Below are 18,757 nucleotides of genomic sequence, written 5' to 3'. Positions count from 1 at the left end.
AATTAATGAAATTATAATAATGAAAATAACATTCTCGAAACTAGACTCAAACGAAACTAACAGCCGATATTGTATAGTCGGTGGAAGAGATGTAGCGAGCTCGCAAATTGAAGCATTGAACTGTACAGTATTAACGTTAGTCTGGTGAATTTTTAATATTTTAAAAATTAGAGATTAGAAATTTTTATTTTCTCTTTGCATTGCTTCGAAGTCTCGAACCGTTAAAATTGGTAGAAATTAATCTGGAGCTGTTGAGAATTAAGGCCGAAATTTGAAATCAAATTAAAAAGCAAATTTTTTTAAATATACTGCAACGGAGGATCCCTGAATTGATATTAAACATTTCTGAAAGAGGTTTAAAAATCTCTGCGAAACTGCTGTTTCAACACGCTCGAATTACCTGTACTTTGACCGATAGTACGGATCTCGCTGTATCGCTTCCACCGACTATACGTTCTACGGCTTTTCAAAGACACACGCGCGATACACACGCAGCAGCTTCATTTTATAAAACAGTTTATACGTGTGTGTCTCATAGCCGTTGCACTACGTATGTGTGCAATAACAAAGCTGCAGCTAAATAGAGAGTGTACTGAGAGGAGAATAGTAGAGGAAAAATGCGAACGAACGAATTTAGAGAGTGTGCTAATAGCCGAACTGCTTTTTATTTTGAAACTTCGTGGTTAGAATATAGAACGAGGTTAATGAACGAATAATAAAATGACGGGAATACAAGCACGGCCTGAAAGCAGCGTATGGCAAAAAGATTAACGACTCGACTAACGCTAAACGAGGCTGAAAACGAAATAATACACGAACGTGATATACGGGATAACCGACAACTAACAGCTTGCGATTATATTTCATAGTCTTCGACGCCGCGCGCCTTTTTCTGCCCGCTCTTTTATTTTCCATGTTTGTTGATTCTTATTGAACGAAGAAACTTCGTCTCGCGTGCTTTACGCGCGGATAACTCGTTGGTCTGTCTATAAAAAATTTTGCCACGATTTGATTTTTCTTATTATTCGATCTGCTATTAGGCCTTGACAAAGCTAACTGACTGATGGCGATGCGTGACACGCGACCTCTGTTGCATGCGAATGCTGGTGATTGTGGAGCTAACTTCAGTGAATTCGTTGTTTCAAACGTTTCTGGATACTCGTAAAAGTCTATCGTGAAGTTTTCTAGTGATTCGATTGATATTTGGTATTTAGATTTCACTCTGATTGAAGTGTGATTAAAGTTGAAATAATTGACTAGAGAAACTTCGTTTTTCTATTGACAGCAAAAATTCGAGTCACGAAAAAAGTAAATTTGTAGGTTATTAACCTAAAATATTGCGACATTGGATGTAGTCTTCAAGTTACATAATTTTTTAAATTATAACTTAGAAACGAAAAATTGACTTGATATTCTTGCGGTATATTATTCTGTTCATTAAAAAGTTTCGATATTATCTCAATTTCGCGAAAGTGAACGAAACGATTAGTCGCAGAATCAGCTACACAATGAAACCAACACTCACGGATACTAATAGAAACTGGTGTAGCTTCACTGTGTTCGCTGGACTCGTCAAATTTCACGGTTACGATCGAGTTGCCTGATGCATGTGCACCGAATCTTCTTGCATGTTCGAAGCTCGATTTGTTTTTTTTTTTTGGAAGAAAAATGCACCGTGAAACTTGACGGTTAAGAAAACGCCGATATATGTGTATGCGTGTCTTGCGCTTTGTGTGGCATGCCTCAGTGTGAAGAACCGATCGTTACCGCCTGCGTTCCCAGTCGGTAAGTAATCCGCATTCTAATCCTAGGTAAATACGGCTTCCGTATTAACATCACCTTAGGCTGTTAGAGGCGAACTTAGATGATTAGTGGCATACACATAGAGAGCTTCGTCTGACTTTCAAAGATTGTCTAACGGATGTTTTTCGAACAGAGGAAGAAGTTCGAGAAAGCGTTTAGAAAGTAGCGATAGCTTTGACTATGGTATTTTGAATACTTAGAACCTCTGTTTTTTTTAACTAGCTTCCTTAAATACTTTAGAAATTATCACAAGCATCGAAGTAAAAAAAAGTCGGTTTTTTTTTTTTTTTAGAAAATTTCTTGTATTTTTGGAAATCCTTTTTAGTCTCTATTCTTTTTACTTTTTTTTATTGATAAGAATTCCTTGAAAGTCAGAACTTCATTGCAAAACCAGTGATCGTAGACCAGTAACAATTGTCTAATGGGATTTCGTGTGCTCTAGGCTTATTTCGATGGCGTACGGTCAAATCGGTATGATCCAGGCAGCCGCCGGTTTCTTCGTCTACTTCGTGATTATGGCTGAGAACGGATTCTTGCCGCTGCATCTTTTCGGTATCCGAAAACAGTGGGACTCCAAGGCTATCAACGATCTTCGCGACAGCTACGGCCAGGAATGGGTAAATTGATATTGTTTGATAATTTTTAGGTTATTTTCGAGCATCCGGTGAAACAGATACCCACGTTGATATAAAATTTCAAAATAAATTCTAAAAAGGCTTTAACGTATTTCACTGATTTTTATTTCTTTGTTTTTTTTTATAGACGTACAGAGATCGTAAGACACTGGAATTCACCTGCCACACGGCCTTCTTCGTCTCGATCGTTATCGTACAATGGGCCGACTTGATCGTTTGTAAGACGCGACGTAACTCCATCATTCACCAGGGAATGAGAAACTGGGCCCTGAACTTTGGTCTTGTGTTCGAGACTGCCCTCGCCGCGTTCCTAAGCTACACACCCGGCATGGACAAGGGTCTCCGCATGTTCCCTCTCAAGTAAGCCATTTTTTTCCTCCCTTCTACACTTTAATCCCTGTTTACATATGCGTAGGATACTTGAAGAAGCCATTTTGAGTCATAAATTCTTTCCAATAAAGCAGAAAGCGCTTCGAAGAATAGAGAAACCTTTTTTAAGTATCTTAAACGTATTCGAAAGGTTTAAGGCTTGTTTCCATCGTAACAGTTACCTTAATGCTTTTGGGACGCATATGTTCCACTTGAGTACTCGAACAAAAATTGATCTAAATTTAGCCAAACGAAAGGGTTAAACTGTAAAACTTGCGGAGTATTGAGAGGACATATTCGAACGATAAATGACACAATTATCGTGAATTACAGATTCGTCTGGTGGTTGCCCGCCATTCCCTTCATGTTCGCCATCTTCATCTACGACGAGACGAGACGATTCTACCTCCGCCGGAATCCAGGAGGCTGGCTCGAGCAAGAAACTTACTATTAGACGCGAGGGGAGAATTTAATCATACACGCAGAGCGCGCGCGCAAGAGTTACAAGAGAGCGAGAGATGCAGAGAGAATGATGAGAGCAAGAGAGAGAGTGAGATATGCATATTACCCACGCAGATATACACCGAGAAACTAATAATAACGTAAAAAAACGAAATACAACCAAAACAACAAAAAAAAAAAGAAGATAACGATGAACAGACAAACGATGAAAAAAAATATATATTGCGTTAAAAAATCACTCACGTTAAATACACACACATATTTTACCATGGGGCGTGCTATTCGGGTCTAACCGTACTGTCGCGAAATCACGAGATTTATTAGTAGAAATGGGGACAGACAATTCGCATCAGCCGAGCCGAATCGTCGAACGACCATCGAAACACAAGACGGGAGTGTCTTGCAATTATTCCAAGATGGAAAACGAAAGCTTAAGCTTCGCGTGGGAGGGAAAAGAGACTTGCGAACACTCTCGTTGCACGGTGTGTGAAGTACAAAAAAAAGAACAAATACGAAAAATAACAAAAAGATGAAAAAAGAACAAAAAAAAAAATGATGAAGAAGGAAAAGAAGAAAAGAGAGATACGTTCGTCGTTCTGGCTCTGCGAGTTGCTTGCACGCGCGTGCCGGTGTATCATTAATTTAAAAAAAAAAAAAAAACAAGATCGTCGTTCGTGAAACATCGAAAGGATCGACGAGGTAACAAAGAGTTCTACGAGCAACGTCGTCGGGAAGACATCGAGCTTCCGGGTACACACATGCCTGATACGATTCACGAGGGTTATAGGGGTTAGTGCTGCCATTTGTTCATTCGATAAAAATATGACAGAATGAGATAGAGAAAAAATGAGTAAAGAATTACACAGTAGGGCCTAACACACGAGCATAAGAAGCAAAAATGGCGTAATACGGAAGGAATGATTAACGAAGAGAGAGAGACTGGTTAAAGGGGAAGTTGAAGGAAGCTGTCAGAGGACACCCGTGTATCTTTTTGAAATCCGATGGATACAGGAAGAAATGACGACAGATCGACGGATAACGCGCACGTCCGTATGAACGTCGACGGGTGTTAACGACACATGGACGAATCTTTTAGGAGATATATTAAGAGGAAAACTAAAACAAGTGATTAATTAGCATCGATGGAGCATTCCGTAGACGTCTTGTGATATCAGAGAAAAAAAATATTCATTTAGGCATCCCGTTAAGTAAGCGAGCAAAGATCACTGCGCTAGATTGGCACACCCTTGTTAAGAGTTTAAACGAAAAAAATAAAAATAAAAATAAAAATGCAACGTAGTTACAAGTTAAGAAAAAAAAAAAACGTTAAGGGCGGTATTATAAATGTTACACTGATGCAGAAGTTTAATGGAACGATGATGTGGATAAATATCATTCGCGGTCGACACACACGGAGGAAAATAAGAGAAGAACGTATTTACAGATAGACGTCTCGTGACACCAGCAGTCTTGAATTAGAACAATCTTCTTCATTGTTGAACTAAAAAGAAATAAGCAAAAAAAGCAAAAAAATAATACGAGAAAATCAGTACGCTAGATTGGCACGCCCTAGAAGTTACTCACGACGCGAGAGAGAGAGAGAGAGAGAGAGAGAGAGAGAGTGCGAGAGAAAAAGAGTGTGTGTGTGTATGCTGAAAAGAGCGCAAGAGAGTTAAAAATACCTTAAAGAAATCCAAAAACAAAAAACAGTAAAAAAAAAGATGACTAAGAATACAGAATTAATGAAAGCGCGTTCGCAGTACTCATTATTATTCTTATTACAAGTAATGTCGTTCGGTTCGAGTCTTTAAAATCCGAGTAGCTGTCGAGGCAAGAAATCGCATCGCGTAGATATTCCAGTAGTTTGCGAGTCTCTGCACGAGGATCGCTACGCGTGGGAAGAACGGGCCAGGAATGGATCAATTGTGAAGGCAAGAAGATTGATAAAGAGGGGCAAACAAAAATTCAGAAAAAGAAGAAAGATGTTGGACGAGCGGGGGCGAGCACGGGGAACGAAGGCGGCATACGGACAATGTAATATGTAATTATCAACCGAGGAATCACTACCAGCTGACGAGGATATATTAAACTGGATACATTAACGAGAAGAAACAGAGAAAACGAAGAGAAAAACGTGTGAGAACAGAGGAGATGTGTAACGTTGTTTAAATTGCGCGCGAGCATATTGTAAAGCGGTGGTCGTGGTTTCGGGAGCCGATGGACTGGACAACCGTGCGTGCCACGATCCACCGACTAGGGAACTGGACAAACGGGTTACGAAAAATGTTATTGATTAAACAGAGAGGAAAAAAAACGAGCTAAGTAGAGATACGAGAATTTAAAATAGCCGCGTTGCTCCACGGAGTCACGTGCTTTCCGGAGTGAGAGCGCTACGATAGTCGAGGTAACAGGATATTAAGAAAAAAAAAAACAATGCTAGTAGAGGATGGTAACGATGTAGGAAGAAGCACGAAGGTGTCGAAATGAGAAAAATAAAGCAGACACAGAGGAAAAAACAGTAAAAAAAAACATTCTTACTTAGGCGAAACTAAAAGTAAAGGAAAAAAAGGTATAAATTCATTCTCTTAGTTTTTTCATAGGTTTAAAAACGCCAGCGGGACAGCTCGCTATAAATCATAATTGACCCCCGAACGCAGAACGCCCTGTACCACCAACCCGCGGTCTGTCTTGTGTATGTGTGTGTCAGTGTCGAAACAACGCCCCTTCGAGTTTTTTTTTTAGGAGCAACAATACCGTTAAAAGAACAAAAGAAGGAAAACACACACAAAAAAAAATGAACAACAAACGATGAACGAAGGTGACTTAAAATGCCTGCCACGCGACTTTTCGGGCCGGGACGATCCGAGACGTGCGATCATGACAGGTCTTGTTTCGAGCTTCTTCGATGTGAAAAATGAAAAAAAAAAAAATAAAAAAACGCATACGAAAATCCGTTCTCGTTTCTCTTTGCCTAGAATTAGATATTTATTATTCTTGTTGCGCTCGCTTTCGCGGCTTCTCGGTGTGCACACGTGCGCGCGCTGACAATGTCGGTGAAGAGAGAGGGCGCTTCGTTTCGAGCGGAGGGGCGGAGCGTAGGTAATACGAGCTCGTTCACGATCATTGTTCGTCATCGTTTGACACCATCGCGACGATAACCGATAATCAACGAACAGCCTCGATGGGTTCACCCATGTTATCTGGTTCCTTTGTTCCGCACGAATCAAGGCGAACGGACCGTCGAGGAATGAATCAAGGTAGACGAAGGGTGACGCTCGCTCGGCGGCCCTGGCCCCAAAACTACCCTAAGTGTTCAATAATCGAGGTGTTCTCGAGGTGCCGTACACGCGTAACATGTTCTTCGCTCGCTAATCCTGTCGAATTTCGATTTATTCACAATTAAAATGAAAAGGAGAAAAAGATCCATCAGGGGTTGACTTTCCTCCAGCCCTTCCGATGAATTATCTCTGTTGTGTGCGCGAGGGGCTGGTCGAATCATTCGGCCCCGTTTGCAAACACGTGAAACCAACATTCGATCTTGAATTTGGAATTTCCATTTCGATTGTGAAATTCGGTGGGACCGGCGAAGCTTTATCGAATCGTTTTCGAGACACGTGGATCGCCATTTGAATCCAACTGTCAACGTCTTTAAGAGGAACGAGAGTGAAAGGAGAAGGATGGATAGAAAGAGTGGGAGAAACGGAAGGAGGGCAGCAGTGTACCGTCGCGTTGCTCGTTGAACTCGGACTTGGAAATAGACCCCGACGAAAAAGGTAAACATAAAAAATCGCATAAAAAAAAAGAAACGTCCCCGGTTTTCTTCTTCTCCGTGTGGAGGAAGAAAATGCTCGAAATCGTTAAACAAAATGAAAAAAAAAAAATCAATCGTCACAGTGCTAGGTGTTCAGATGTGGAAAGCTGTTTTCAATGTTAATGCCAGTTAATTCCGTTTCCATGGTGTTTCTTGGTTTTGCGTTGCGGGACAGTGTATATCGATAGCTCCGCGTGTGTGTTGTTAGAAAGATCGATCATTCCTGTCACAACGAAATCGAACAAACAAAGAAATGAAAAAAAAAAGGGAAAACAGATTGCCTTCGGCGGATCCCCGTGTTTCGAGGTAGGACGCGAACAAAAGAAGAGAAAAATAGAGTCAGAGAGGGAAAACAAAATACGGCGATAGAAGTGTGTCATAGAAAGGGGGAAGGGGGGAATGATGCATTGGCCCATTCGTTTCTGCAAAATCGCTCGTGACGTAGGTGCCGGGAACTGAGATCAGAGGATCCGTGGTTTGTCGACAGGGTGTTCCGTGCCCGGGGGGCGTTACAATAAGATATTATTAGATGTAATTATTATATATGGTTTAGTCTAGATCGTGTTGTTGAAGAAAAAAAAACAAAGTACGTATAAGCGAACAAAGATGAAGATATGAAGAGTATGGCAACGACGACGACGAGAGTAAAGGAGAGAGAGAGTGAGCGCATTAAGCGAGAGAGAAAGAGAGGGAGGGAGAAAGTAGAAAGTGACGGAAAAAGTGGCGTTGAAAAGAGAAAAAATTCGGTCTAAGACCACCAAAATATCTTGCGGCGGACTGAGCGGGACACAGACGAGAGAGAATCCGCTTTTTGCTTACTTCTGTGCGCGTGATACATCGGTATATTGATTTTTTTGGGGCAGCAACATTCGTTTTATAATCTTCGAAACACGACACTCGTCAAATTCAGCGGATTGCGCACCCATCGAATATAATCGCGTCACGCTTAGGGAAAAGAAAGAAAGAGAAAGAGGCATCGTTTAGTGATCCTTTTCGTGCGAGACCGCGTTTTTCCCTTTCCTCTGTTCTATTTCTTTTGTTGCGCTGCGTTTTCGGTTACGCGGATAGATTTGCGGCCATATTGCATATACCCCTGTTTCCATGGCAACGCCGTTGTTTTCTTTTCACTTCTACTATTTGCACCCGCGGGTTCCTAGGAAAAGAGGATCCTCGGCACACGAGTCGCAAATCTTTTCGTATTCTGCAAACAGGTAACCTCGATGAAACGTGAAAGGAATAACGCAATCGTCGTAAAACTGGTTTTTCGGGTGAATCGGCGTACAAGAGCGGGAGAAAAAGAAACGCGTGAATGTGGGCGAAAGAACGTGTGTTTTAATATAACGGATTCTTCGCTTTTTCGTTGCCGCGATCAAACATAACCCAATTGGCGATCGACAATTCGAATACGAAAGGAATAAAAAAAAAGAAAATAAAGGAAGCGAGAATAAAAGTAAAAGAAGAATCGGGAAAATAAAGTAACAAATGCGTATAAAATAAAAATAATAAAGAAGTGTCACGAGAATTCTGTGAAACGTCGCCCCTGCACAGCCCGCCACACTACGACAGAATCATTGAATGATTAAAATATAAACAAAAAAATGAATGATGTTTTATTAATATTGTACATATTTTAAATAATTGAAGACGGACAAAACAGATCGCGCGTGAAAGGAGACCCACGAAAAGGCGGCCCACTTGAAGAGGACCGCCTTTTTCGTACGGGTCCCCATGTACTCTTTTTCTGTTTTTCGTTTTAGCGCCGCATATATGATACACACTTCACACACATACACACCACACACGCCGAGAGACACGTGCGATGTAGAGAGAGATATACACATGTACACGAGATAAAAAAAAAGTGAAAAAAATGATGTACACCGCTCTACCAATACTATCTCTTCTGATTGACGATTCCTTTCATATTGATTATTCTGTAAGTTCTGTTTTCACACGTGAATTACATTAAGGAAGAAACGAGAGACATTGTCCAACCCAAGTGTCATTACTTTTGATGTTAAATAAAAAATACATAATTAATAAAGCACTCTTTATCCTACCTTCCTGACTGGTACTTCCGGTGCGCAAGCGTAAGAATAATTTTAGGGTACGACGCGTTTAGGTGAATGGAAAAGGAGAACTTAGCTTAACTGTCGTAGTATTTATTACGCTTATGTACACCTGTAATTATTCCAGCCATGTTTAATTCGTATAAATTTTAATTTCACGTACACCTGTGGTTGTTGTTCTTTTACTCGACTTCCGACGACGCGAATTTCTGTCTATCCTTATGTAGATTCTTCTTGCGCAATCGTTGTATATGCTTCTTTAGTCTACCCGAATTTTTCAATTCCTCATATTGAGAAACTAAGTCCAAAACTTTTTTCTCAGCTGCAAAGAGAAATTAAGTGTTTAATTTTAGAACATTTACATGCTCTTTATGATTACTTACATTTCTTTTTAAAGACGGGCTTCTCCCCACGCTTAATTGCTTCGATAATCTCCTTCTTTTCGTTACTTTTCTTTTCCCGTTGCCGCTTTCGTTTCTTCTCTTCGCGTATTTGATTTTCCAATCGTTGTATAAGGTACTTGATTTTCTGTATCGTTTTCGGGTCCTCAGTTACCTGTAACTGTTTCTTTAATTCTTCTAGATCATTTTCTTTCATTTTACTGAGGAATCCATAACTCTTCTTGAATTCTTTTTGATCAAATGTGCCACAAAGACTATCAAATCTAGGATCCCTTGGAATATTCTTCTTCACGTGCACAACTTCTCTAAAGCGGGTAACGGGCTTCTTTGCAGATATTTCTCGCGGCCTGTTCTTATTTTCTCGCTTAAAATCGATCTTCTTAACCTTTCGTGGACCGAACAACGTTTCTTTATACAATTTCATTCCCAATTTTTCTTTAAGTTTCTGCAAGTCCTCGAAACTCATTTCTCGAAGTTCCGATCTAATGTCATCCTAATATTTAATTGAAACTTTAATAAATTTTAACATGTGTAAATATAACCTACAAAATCTACATTTTTTGTGTTTTTAATCAAAAATATTAGAAAATTTATGTCTTGTAAAGTTCTACCTGTTCTTTGTCTTCGGCAAGAAGAACATCTTCTTCGTCACTCATGTTAAATAACGACATATGTATATAAACTGAACAACCTTCTTGCTCGATCCACGAAACATCCACATAACCGCCATATTTTATTTGGTGGTTAGTGTTTTACGTGCCATTGGTAGGTGACGCTACATTATCATATTAATCTGCTGATCTCTGTTTCGAGCAACATTACCAGTTGCAAAGAAATGATTTAAAAAGGGTAGCATTGTATTGTTTCTTAAAATAAAACATCATTTGTCTGATTGAATAACTTAAAACCATTATGTGTCATTAAACAACATTAGTATAATAAATTGAATATCTTGCAAACACATCTACACTTGACAGTTTGAAATTACAGAAATAAAATGTACCAAATTTCTGAAATTATGTTAACTATATAAATATATAAAAAAAGTATTAAAAGGAAAAGTTTTTATTCGATAAAGTAGTATTCTAAAGTGTACGCAGCAATCTATGTATACTAGATTGCCTATACGTGATCTCTCGTGTTCGACGGCAAGTTTATGCAGATTTCCTGGTGATTACGCAACATTATGAAATCCCTAATTTTACGTAACGCGTTATAGCAATGTATGCGTCATAATGTCGAGACTTATTGCTATACATATATAACGATAGGACCCTCAGAAGCTGCGTAAAAGGATAATTGTACTGCGTAAAAACCGTAAATCTGTATAGTGGCTCCCTCTGTTTAATTCATTACAAATCAAGTGTTTAAGGTTATCTGAGTCTTAAATCTAATAAACATCATTACTTCCTAATTGTATTGAAGTTTCGCTACAAATGCAAAGGAGAGCTACTTTAATGTTCACTACTACAATCCTACTATCAACTTAAATTCGGAAATACATACGTACCTTTTTCAAATCGCAATGCTTGTTACATTATGCAACGACGTTTACACATATGACTTATGCATTAAATAAAATATCCAGGATTGTCATCATGAAAAAAATATTCAATATTTAAAATATAAATTGTCAAGGAATATTGATTTTTTATATCACTATGAAAATTTGTAGGAATAATGTCCATTATATTGGAAAACTACAGTTAATGCGTACTAAAATAAAATGTTAAAGTATTTGTCATACAACTTCTTTATATTTCATGAATTACAAATTAATTTACTAAAATGACAGGTTTATAAATTCTAGCAAATTAAAATTGCGTTCTCGAGCGTAAATTCAACATTTGCTACAAGGGGGCAGCATCGTCACAAGTGTCTAAAATGGCGGGCGTGCTGTTCGAGGATATTTTCAACGTTAAAGACATCGATCCAGAGGGGAAGAAGTTCGACAGGGGTACGTCTGAAACGCACTTTACACTTTCATTTATTTATAGGCACTGTTGCGAAGAAATACGTTACGTTGTTGCCGAATTTTTAAGCGTTAAATGGAGAACGTTCCGTCGATGCTCGTCCCTTACGGAAGTTGCCGGGAAGCACATGGTGTGACAGTTTGATTTAAACACTAATTTTTGTACATAACTTCGTAAAAAAGTTACCTTGGTTAATTAACACAAGCACGAAGTCCACAATTAAACATTTGTCCATTGATGTAAGCACTGTGCAATTGTTTGGTACGTCCTAAATTACGCTAGTCATTCGTCAACAATCTTGTCTTCTGCGGTGGCGGGTTATTTGAAACATGATTCGAAAAAAGCATAGTTTTTATGAAATCATAGCAATGAATCGTGTTAAATTAATACCAAAATCCTCATTGAATAATATTTTTATCTACATACGACTATATTCGTCTAATATTCATTTTGATATTAGTAGAAATATATTTTTATTGACAAAATGAGGTCTTTTTTAAATTTTTGAATACTGTAAATTTTAATACAGTAATCAAGTCACATTAATATCACACTTCTATTTAATATGTTATAAAAATGCAATAGAATATGTCTGCCAGCGCGATTTTTTTTTTCTAGAAGGGGAGCATAAGGGTCGAGCACGTTTGACATTAATTTGAAAGGCAGCGCTTTGTGACAATGCATCTTCATTCTTCTTCTCACCTTGAACTCTGATACGAGATTTGTCACCGATGTTTCTTTCACCCTGTACACGCTTGTTGACGAATCTATTTGACGCATAAAAAGTACGACTTCGTAACGTGAAAAATTTCGTTGAAATCGTTAGAAATCGAACGACTTTATGTTAGTCATTATTCGACTTATCGCTACCTCTTATCGAATTGCTATTTGCCATTGCACAAATAACACATTTTATGCTCGTTCTAAATTTATTTAAAATTTAACAATTTTTTCTAAAATTATCGTGTTCCAAAATAAAGTTTTTAACGTTTATAGTAAACCAAGATAACAACTTAGATAATTTTGGAACGAAGGTTTTCGTATCTAGAAACGGAATGGAATCGTTCTTTAATTTCAGCTACATGAATTTCTTCTTTCGTATTATGCTTCTACTTTTGTTAGACTTCATTTATCGATACAGGAAGTTAGTGCATTGAAGGCCGTTTAAAAATTGATACACGTGCCAGAATAATGCGTCATTGATGCCATACGGCAAAGTATGCGTGCCAAATGTAAAATCAAGAAGGAAATTTTTCTTAGCATTGTACGATCATAAAAGATCAAACTTTGCAGTTTCATATTTCCATAAAATGAAACCGTCTAACAAACTTTTCAATTAACAGCTTTTCACAAAAAGCACATATTTAGCTAATCAAATTGTCGAAGACGTTTTTTCGAATTGTAAAACTACCTCGAAACGGACATAACCTTAACAGTTGCAAAAAAGAAAAATTCGAAAGATGTTTCCTTTTTATTGGATCACCCTGTATGAAAACACCCTTTGCATATAGCCCAATCACAAACCACGATAGGGACCTTACAATTACTAGTGAACAAAAAATTCGCATGCGAAAAAAATCTTTTCCCATCGTGATGTCGGATCGATGTATCCCAGACGGCGATGTAATTCACAGAAAAAGCGCGCCGCGTATCGCGCGTCACCCTATATTTTCACCTACATTATCGCTTGGGAAAGGGTTCCGCTGGAACAGCAGCGTTCCACGCGGATGGGTGTTAGTGGGGCCAGGACGGGTTGGGAGCGGCTTCGAGGCAGAGCTCGAATGTTGGGAGTAGGAGAAGAGGGAGAGAGAAAGGAGGCTGGCTCCTCCGCGGTAAAAGCACTTTTTCCCTCTTTCTTCTCTCCCTTCTTGCCTTTCTTTCTCTCTCGTATTGCATACGTATTCTGTTGTTCGGGAAAGTATTCCTCGCGAAAAATGCGACTAATCGGTGCGCTCCACGTGGTCGTAAATCCATCCCATTCCGTTGGAAACTCTTACCGCGCGATGCAAGCCACTTCGTTCTCGTTTACTCGTTGCACTGCCGCGCGCGATCCCGTCGCGATAATTCACTTCTACCGGGGGGAATCGAGATATCTGCCCGGTATATCTTCATTCGAGGTGTATATTCAATATCGGTGCACGTACGAAATAGAAAGCCGCGGCTGTAGAGGGCCCGCTATGTTGAAAAACGGCCAGCTTCAATACACACCGTTCGTTCCCCGTGGTGGCGGTGGCGTGTGCGTCTTGCGTTCGCGCATCCTCGAGTCTTTTCGAAAAACATACGGTACTCCTCGATGGGAAACGTCGTGTCACGCGATGCGATTCCATTGGTGTACAGATTCCCTTTCGAACACCAATCTATTCTATGCTCTCTCTCTCTCTCTCTATCCGATAACTCTATTTCTCTTTCTCGCCTACACCCTATATATAAACGCGATATAATACCCCATCTATATCCTCTTCAGTCGGGTGTATCCGTACGGCCATCATTTACGCGGAAATTCCTCTCGACTTTCACCACGAAACGCGGATAGACGTTTCTCTATACACGTATATAGAATAAAAGGGCGGTGGGACGCGATCCGCCGCTCGGCAGCTCGCCTGCTAGGTGGCAGCTTGAGGGGCGGGACGGGCGGACGTGACGGGTTTGCCTGGGGTCGCGGGGTGAGGAAAGGGAGTTGGGGGGAGGGCTGGCAGTCTGTGCTGCGGCCGGTCGATGCAGCAACGATGTCCGCAGCCGCAGCAGCAGGCAGCAGCAGCAGTAGCACCGAGCAACATCGCATTCGCGTAATACGACGCGACTCTGGATGCCGTTGGTGGCCGGCAGAGTGGGGAAGGGAGCAGGCCGGGACGCGTTAAATCGACATGGTGGGGGTTGACACGGTCAAGGTCAGTTTCGGTTCCAAGGTCACGGGGAGATGTCATCTCAGAAGGGAGCCGCGCGCGGTTTTCCTTCTCTCTCTCTCTCTCTCTCTCTCTCTCTCTCTCTCTCTCTTTTGCTTGACACGTTGCGTTTTCTCCCTCGTCCTTTCTCTTTCTCACACGTTTATCCAACGGCACGGTTTCCCCGATGCTTTTTCCCTCTCGATAGCGTTTTCTGTGCGACAATCGCGGTGTAATGGAGACTTCTTTCTTCGCTGTTTCTGGGATTTCTCGTTTTTCTCTTTCCTTTTTTCTTTTTCTTTCTTTGTCTCTTGCGTCCCTCGTTTTGGTCCCGTTTCACGTTCGTTTATTACTTACTCGTGTGGATAGGCGGATCGAAGAACACGCGAGGGTACTTTCGAGGTTTACCATATTGACTTTTTCTATTGGCTGCGGCGTTGTTTGCTTGTACACACAGAAAGAGAGCTTTGGCGTGAATTCTTTATCGGCTCGAAGGTGGTTGATGAAATTGTATTTCGTGGAAATTGCAGTGGTTCGGTTTTCGAGTTTCTTAAAGTGTCTCTCGTTCTCGTGTTCGACTTTTAATGTGTAACCGTGAAGTATGGAAGTATACATTACGTTTCAACGTTATAATTATCGAATAAAGATTTGCACGGTTAATTTTACAAATTACCAAGGCAAATGTCGATAAAGTAGGATGAAACGTGACGGGAGGTTTTTTTAAACGAAACGGGCAGAGCCTTCCTGCGTCGAGATCGATTTTATTCGTGAGAGCCGCGGCTTCAGCCGTAGTAGAGTTGGAGGTCGCGTTAAGTCCCATTCCCACGATTCGAGCGCCGTTAATTAAATAACGCTGATCAATCCGCGTCTGAACGGCCGGTCAATCAGTGTTTTATTTGCGAACCATGTAAATCCGTTTCCAGTTTGTTTGGCCGACGTTCCAATTTCGCTTCGAGTTTCTGTCAAACGCCGAAAATCCCTGCGTTATGCTTCGTTTACGCCGCTGTAACTCTGTTACAGAACATGTTCCAAACAACCAGAACTCGATCAATCCTAACGTAATAACGACATTTTAGACTCGCGAAATCTCGACATTTTTTTTTTTTTTTAATTTCGCGGGTTTCACAATTTCACGAAAATTCCAGCGACTCAAATTTATACCGAAATTTTGTTAGAAAAATTTTAGAAAGTTGGTATATTTTCACCAAAAATATCAAGCTAATCCTAGGAAAGTTTTGAAATGTGTAGAAATTTAATTTGGGGATTCCCAAGAGCCTGGAGATTTTTCCTGGAAATCCCCTAGGCAAAGAAAGGTCCGTGGACTCGACAAACATTTTTCGAACTCTGGAATAAAAGTACACACATACATTCTACCCTTACACTTTACATTAAATCCTCCCACAGAAACGTTACAAGTCAAGTATATCCATTTTGACTTCCATAAGTCTTCTGTCATCCATGGACAATTTATCCGGCTCCCATCCATCCCATCTCCCATTCATTTCACCCGCTCGATACATCTTCCGTACCATTTGCCGCACCAGAGTTGCCACGTCAAAATACCCCAGCGTTGCACACTCACTGTGCAACTTGTTGCAGCCGTACAAATGGATCTTAACGTGTGCAACCCATCATAACGTCGTACTCGTGTTCAAACTCGTTAAGGACAATTTACCATACGCGTTAGTTCTATTTTCGATTTTAAGGTTAGAATGGATATTTTTTCTATAATGCCGTTTAGTAGAGATTCGCGAATGGCTTTAAGGATCGATTGTTCGATGAAACGGAACACGTCTGGAAGAAGCTGACACACAAGTGGTGGTCGCCATAGAATTGCACCGTCAATCTGCCAGTCAGCAGACGAACGGCCTTTTCACCATCAATCATATTGCTCTGAATACCTTGCGAAGGTCGGTGAAGGAAGATCAGATAATCATTAACTTGCTATCCGCCATTGTGTTTTCGGCCGTGGTTTGAGAAAGATGTGTCGTTTATTTGAATTTTCGTAAAAGTAATCGGATATTTTTGGGTAAGATAGAATTAGTAAAATGGAGTAATAGTGGGGGGAGGGGGGGTAAGTTTGTTGGTAGAGTGAAAGTAGGGAAAAGTATATCACGAGAGATGACAGGGAAACAAAGGTTACGAAGGGAGAGATAGAAATGATATATCGTTAATTCGATGCATTAATCCGGGATCTCTTGCTTCTGACGGCCGTTTTGCCAACATGATATTCCAATAGGACGTGCCACGCCTCTACACTGTGCAACCCCTGACACGCGATATCGACTTCATTTCCATTTTCGCGTACATATAAAATTAATCGCGCGGAATGGCCGTTGTCAGCGAATTTCACCCGGGAGATTCCTTCGTGCGGGACGCGATCGCCAACGTTTCACGCGTGTCGTCGCGTTTCGTTCGGCCTGCTTACGTGGGAACTGCACTGCGAACTTTCGAATTTTCAAATGTCTGAGTTTCCAAATGCCTGAATTTTCAAATGTCAGTTTTCGAATTTTCGAATTTCTGAATTTTCAAATGTTTGAATTTTCATATATGTAAATTTTCAAATCTTCATATTTGAATTCTCAAATTTTCGAATTTCCATATATTCGAATTTTCATATTTGAATTTTCAAATTTTCGAATTTTCATATTTGAATTCTCAAATTTTCGAATTTCCATATATTCGAATTTTCATATTTGAATTCTCAAATCTTCGAATTTTCATATTTGAATTCTCAAATTTTCGAATTTTCATATTTGAATTCTCAAACTTTCGAATTTCCATGCATTCGAATTTTCATATTTGAATTCTCAAATTTTCGAATTTCCATGCATTCGAATTTTCATATTTGAATTCTCAAACTTTCGAATTTCCATGCATTCGAATTTTCATATTTGAATTCTCAAATTTTCGAATTTCCATATATTCGAATTTTCATATTTGAATTCTCAAATTTTCGAATTTTCATATTTGAATTCTCAAACTTTCGAATTTCCATGCATTCGAATTTTCATATTTGAATTCTCAAATTTTCGAATGTTCATATATTCAAATTTCCAAATTCTCAGAAATTCGAATTTCCGAATCCTCATATTTGCCACTCACACACGGACAAACCCATCGCGAAACGTAATATTGCAAAAGATAAATTGTCCACCATCTCCAACAATATTGCTCCAGTAATGGAATCGCCTATCTCCTATCCTCATATTACTTTTCAACACTTTAGACAAGGAGTCGCCCGGCCGGGTCGAAGCGTCAACCTCGACGGTGATTCGAGGACGTATTTCTTTCGCGGGTCGCTATTTCAGCGAGGAAGCGGTGCGGTAAGGGAGATAACGTTAGCAACGATCTCTCGCGTTGCTTGTGTTTCGGTGCTTTTGTAGCGAAACATAAAGAGGCGGAGAGAGAGGGTCGCGGCAGGTCTGCCGGCACCGAAGGTCGACCGTGACGATCGACTGTCGTGAAGGCCAATCGATTATCGGGATTGAATCATCGCTCGTGGGCCAACTTCATTTCTGTCTGATCATCGTCATAAATCCGACGATCTTGTTCTAACGAAACGCCTCGAGATTGGTTCTGATCAGAAATTACGAAGCCTCTCGAACAATCAGCCGTTGTTAAATCAACGAAAAGATCGTGTCAGTTCTTTTTTAAATACGCGACGTGTTTAGTTAAAATTGAAAGGACGTGGTTAATTGTAAATATAACTCGAATGAACTTGGATACTTGTCTATTAATCGAACTGCATTCTTTATCATATCTGATTATAAACTGGTATACTTGGAATTATTTATCAATCAGATATTCGATCTTTCCAATATGCGATTAAAAATGGAGGAAAATTGTGACCGATTATTCCTTTGTTTAAATTCTTAAATATACGAGTACGATGATAAAACTTAGAATTACAAAATGAGTATATTGTTACTTAAAGCATATTATTGTTTAAATATTGCTCCTCGATTATTATATATAACATTCAAATTAAACGATAAAATAAGAAACACGGATCTTTAATTAACCCTTTGCACTCCCGAGAATTTATAAATACAGTCTATTAGCAACTCCAGCACTCGTTCGAAAACCAGGTTTAAGAAAAAAACGAAATCACATTAATTATAAATTTATTTATTTCCTTCGTTAATTTACATATTTGTCGTACACATTACAAATGTAGTTACAAATTAATTATTCAACAGCTGTGAAACAATGGTAGAACTTAATCGTGACGATAATTAATTTCGAAAAAATTCTCACGCGGTACGTAATTCTCCAATTAATTTAAACTGTCTACAGTTCGTCCAAACAGACGTTTGCTCGGTGTTCGATAAACGTGGAAACAAGCCCCG

General features: G+C 39.7%; 3 protein-coding genes across 5 annotated transcripts in view; 2 read left to right on the top strand and 1 right to left on the bottom strand.

Moving 5' to 3' along the window:
* LOC108577440 (sodium/potassium-transporting ATPase subunit alpha) overlaps positions 1-5,785 on the top strand; it is a 185,768-nt gene extending 179,983 nt beyond the window's left edge. For all 3 annotated transcript variants that reach the window (XM_017940586.1, XM_017940584.1, XM_017940587.1), the window contains exons 8-10: positions 2,246-2,420; positions 2,566-2,798; positions 3,141-5,785. In XM_017940586.1, the coding sequence (XP_017796075.1) occupies positions 2,246-2,420; positions 2,566-2,798; positions 3,141-3,261 (529 nt within the window). In that variant the 3' untranslated portion in view covers positions 3,262-5,785. The remainder of the gene's footprint in view (positions 1-2,245; positions 2,421-2,565; positions 2,799-3,140) is intronic.
* A 3,453-nt stretch (positions 5,786-9,238) lies between these two features.
* Positions 9,239-10,253, bottom strand: LOC108577420 (ribosomal RNA processing protein 36 homolog). The gene is made up of 3 exons (XM_017940566.1): positions 10,162-10,253; positions 9,533-10,043; positions 9,239-9,471 (listed from the first exon to the last, which is right to left on the bottom strand). Exons 1-3 carry the CDS (start codon positions 10,219-10,221, stop codon positions 9,332-9,334), a joined length of 711 nt encoding a protein of 236 aa, XP_017796055.1. The 5' UTR covers positions 10,222-10,253; the 3' UTR covers positions 9,239-9,331.
* A 1,181-nt stretch (positions 10,254-11,434) lies between these two features.
* LOC108577448 (DNA-directed RNA polymerases I, II, and III subunit RPABC3) overlaps positions 11,435-18,757 on the top strand; it is a 63,755-nt gene continuing 56,432 nt past the window's right edge. The window contains exon 1 of the mRNA XM_017940601.1: positions 11,435-11,507. Within this exon, the coding sequence (XP_017796090.1) occupies positions 11,435-11,507 (73 nt within the window). The remainder of the gene's footprint in view (positions 11,508-18,757) is intronic.

The sequence above is a fragment of the Habropoda laboriosa genome, unplaced genomic scaffold (genome assembly GCF_001263275.1).
Source record: "Habropoda laboriosa isolate 0110345459 unplaced genomic scaffold, ASM126327v1 scaffold648, whole genome shotgun sequence".
In the NCBI taxonomy this organism is placed as follows: domain Eukaryota; kingdom Metazoa; phylum Arthropoda; class Insecta; order Hymenoptera; family Apidae; genus Habropoda; species Habropoda laboriosa.
Note: the sequence above shows the minus strand (reverse complement) of the source record. Positions and strands in the feature narration are given on the sequence as shown.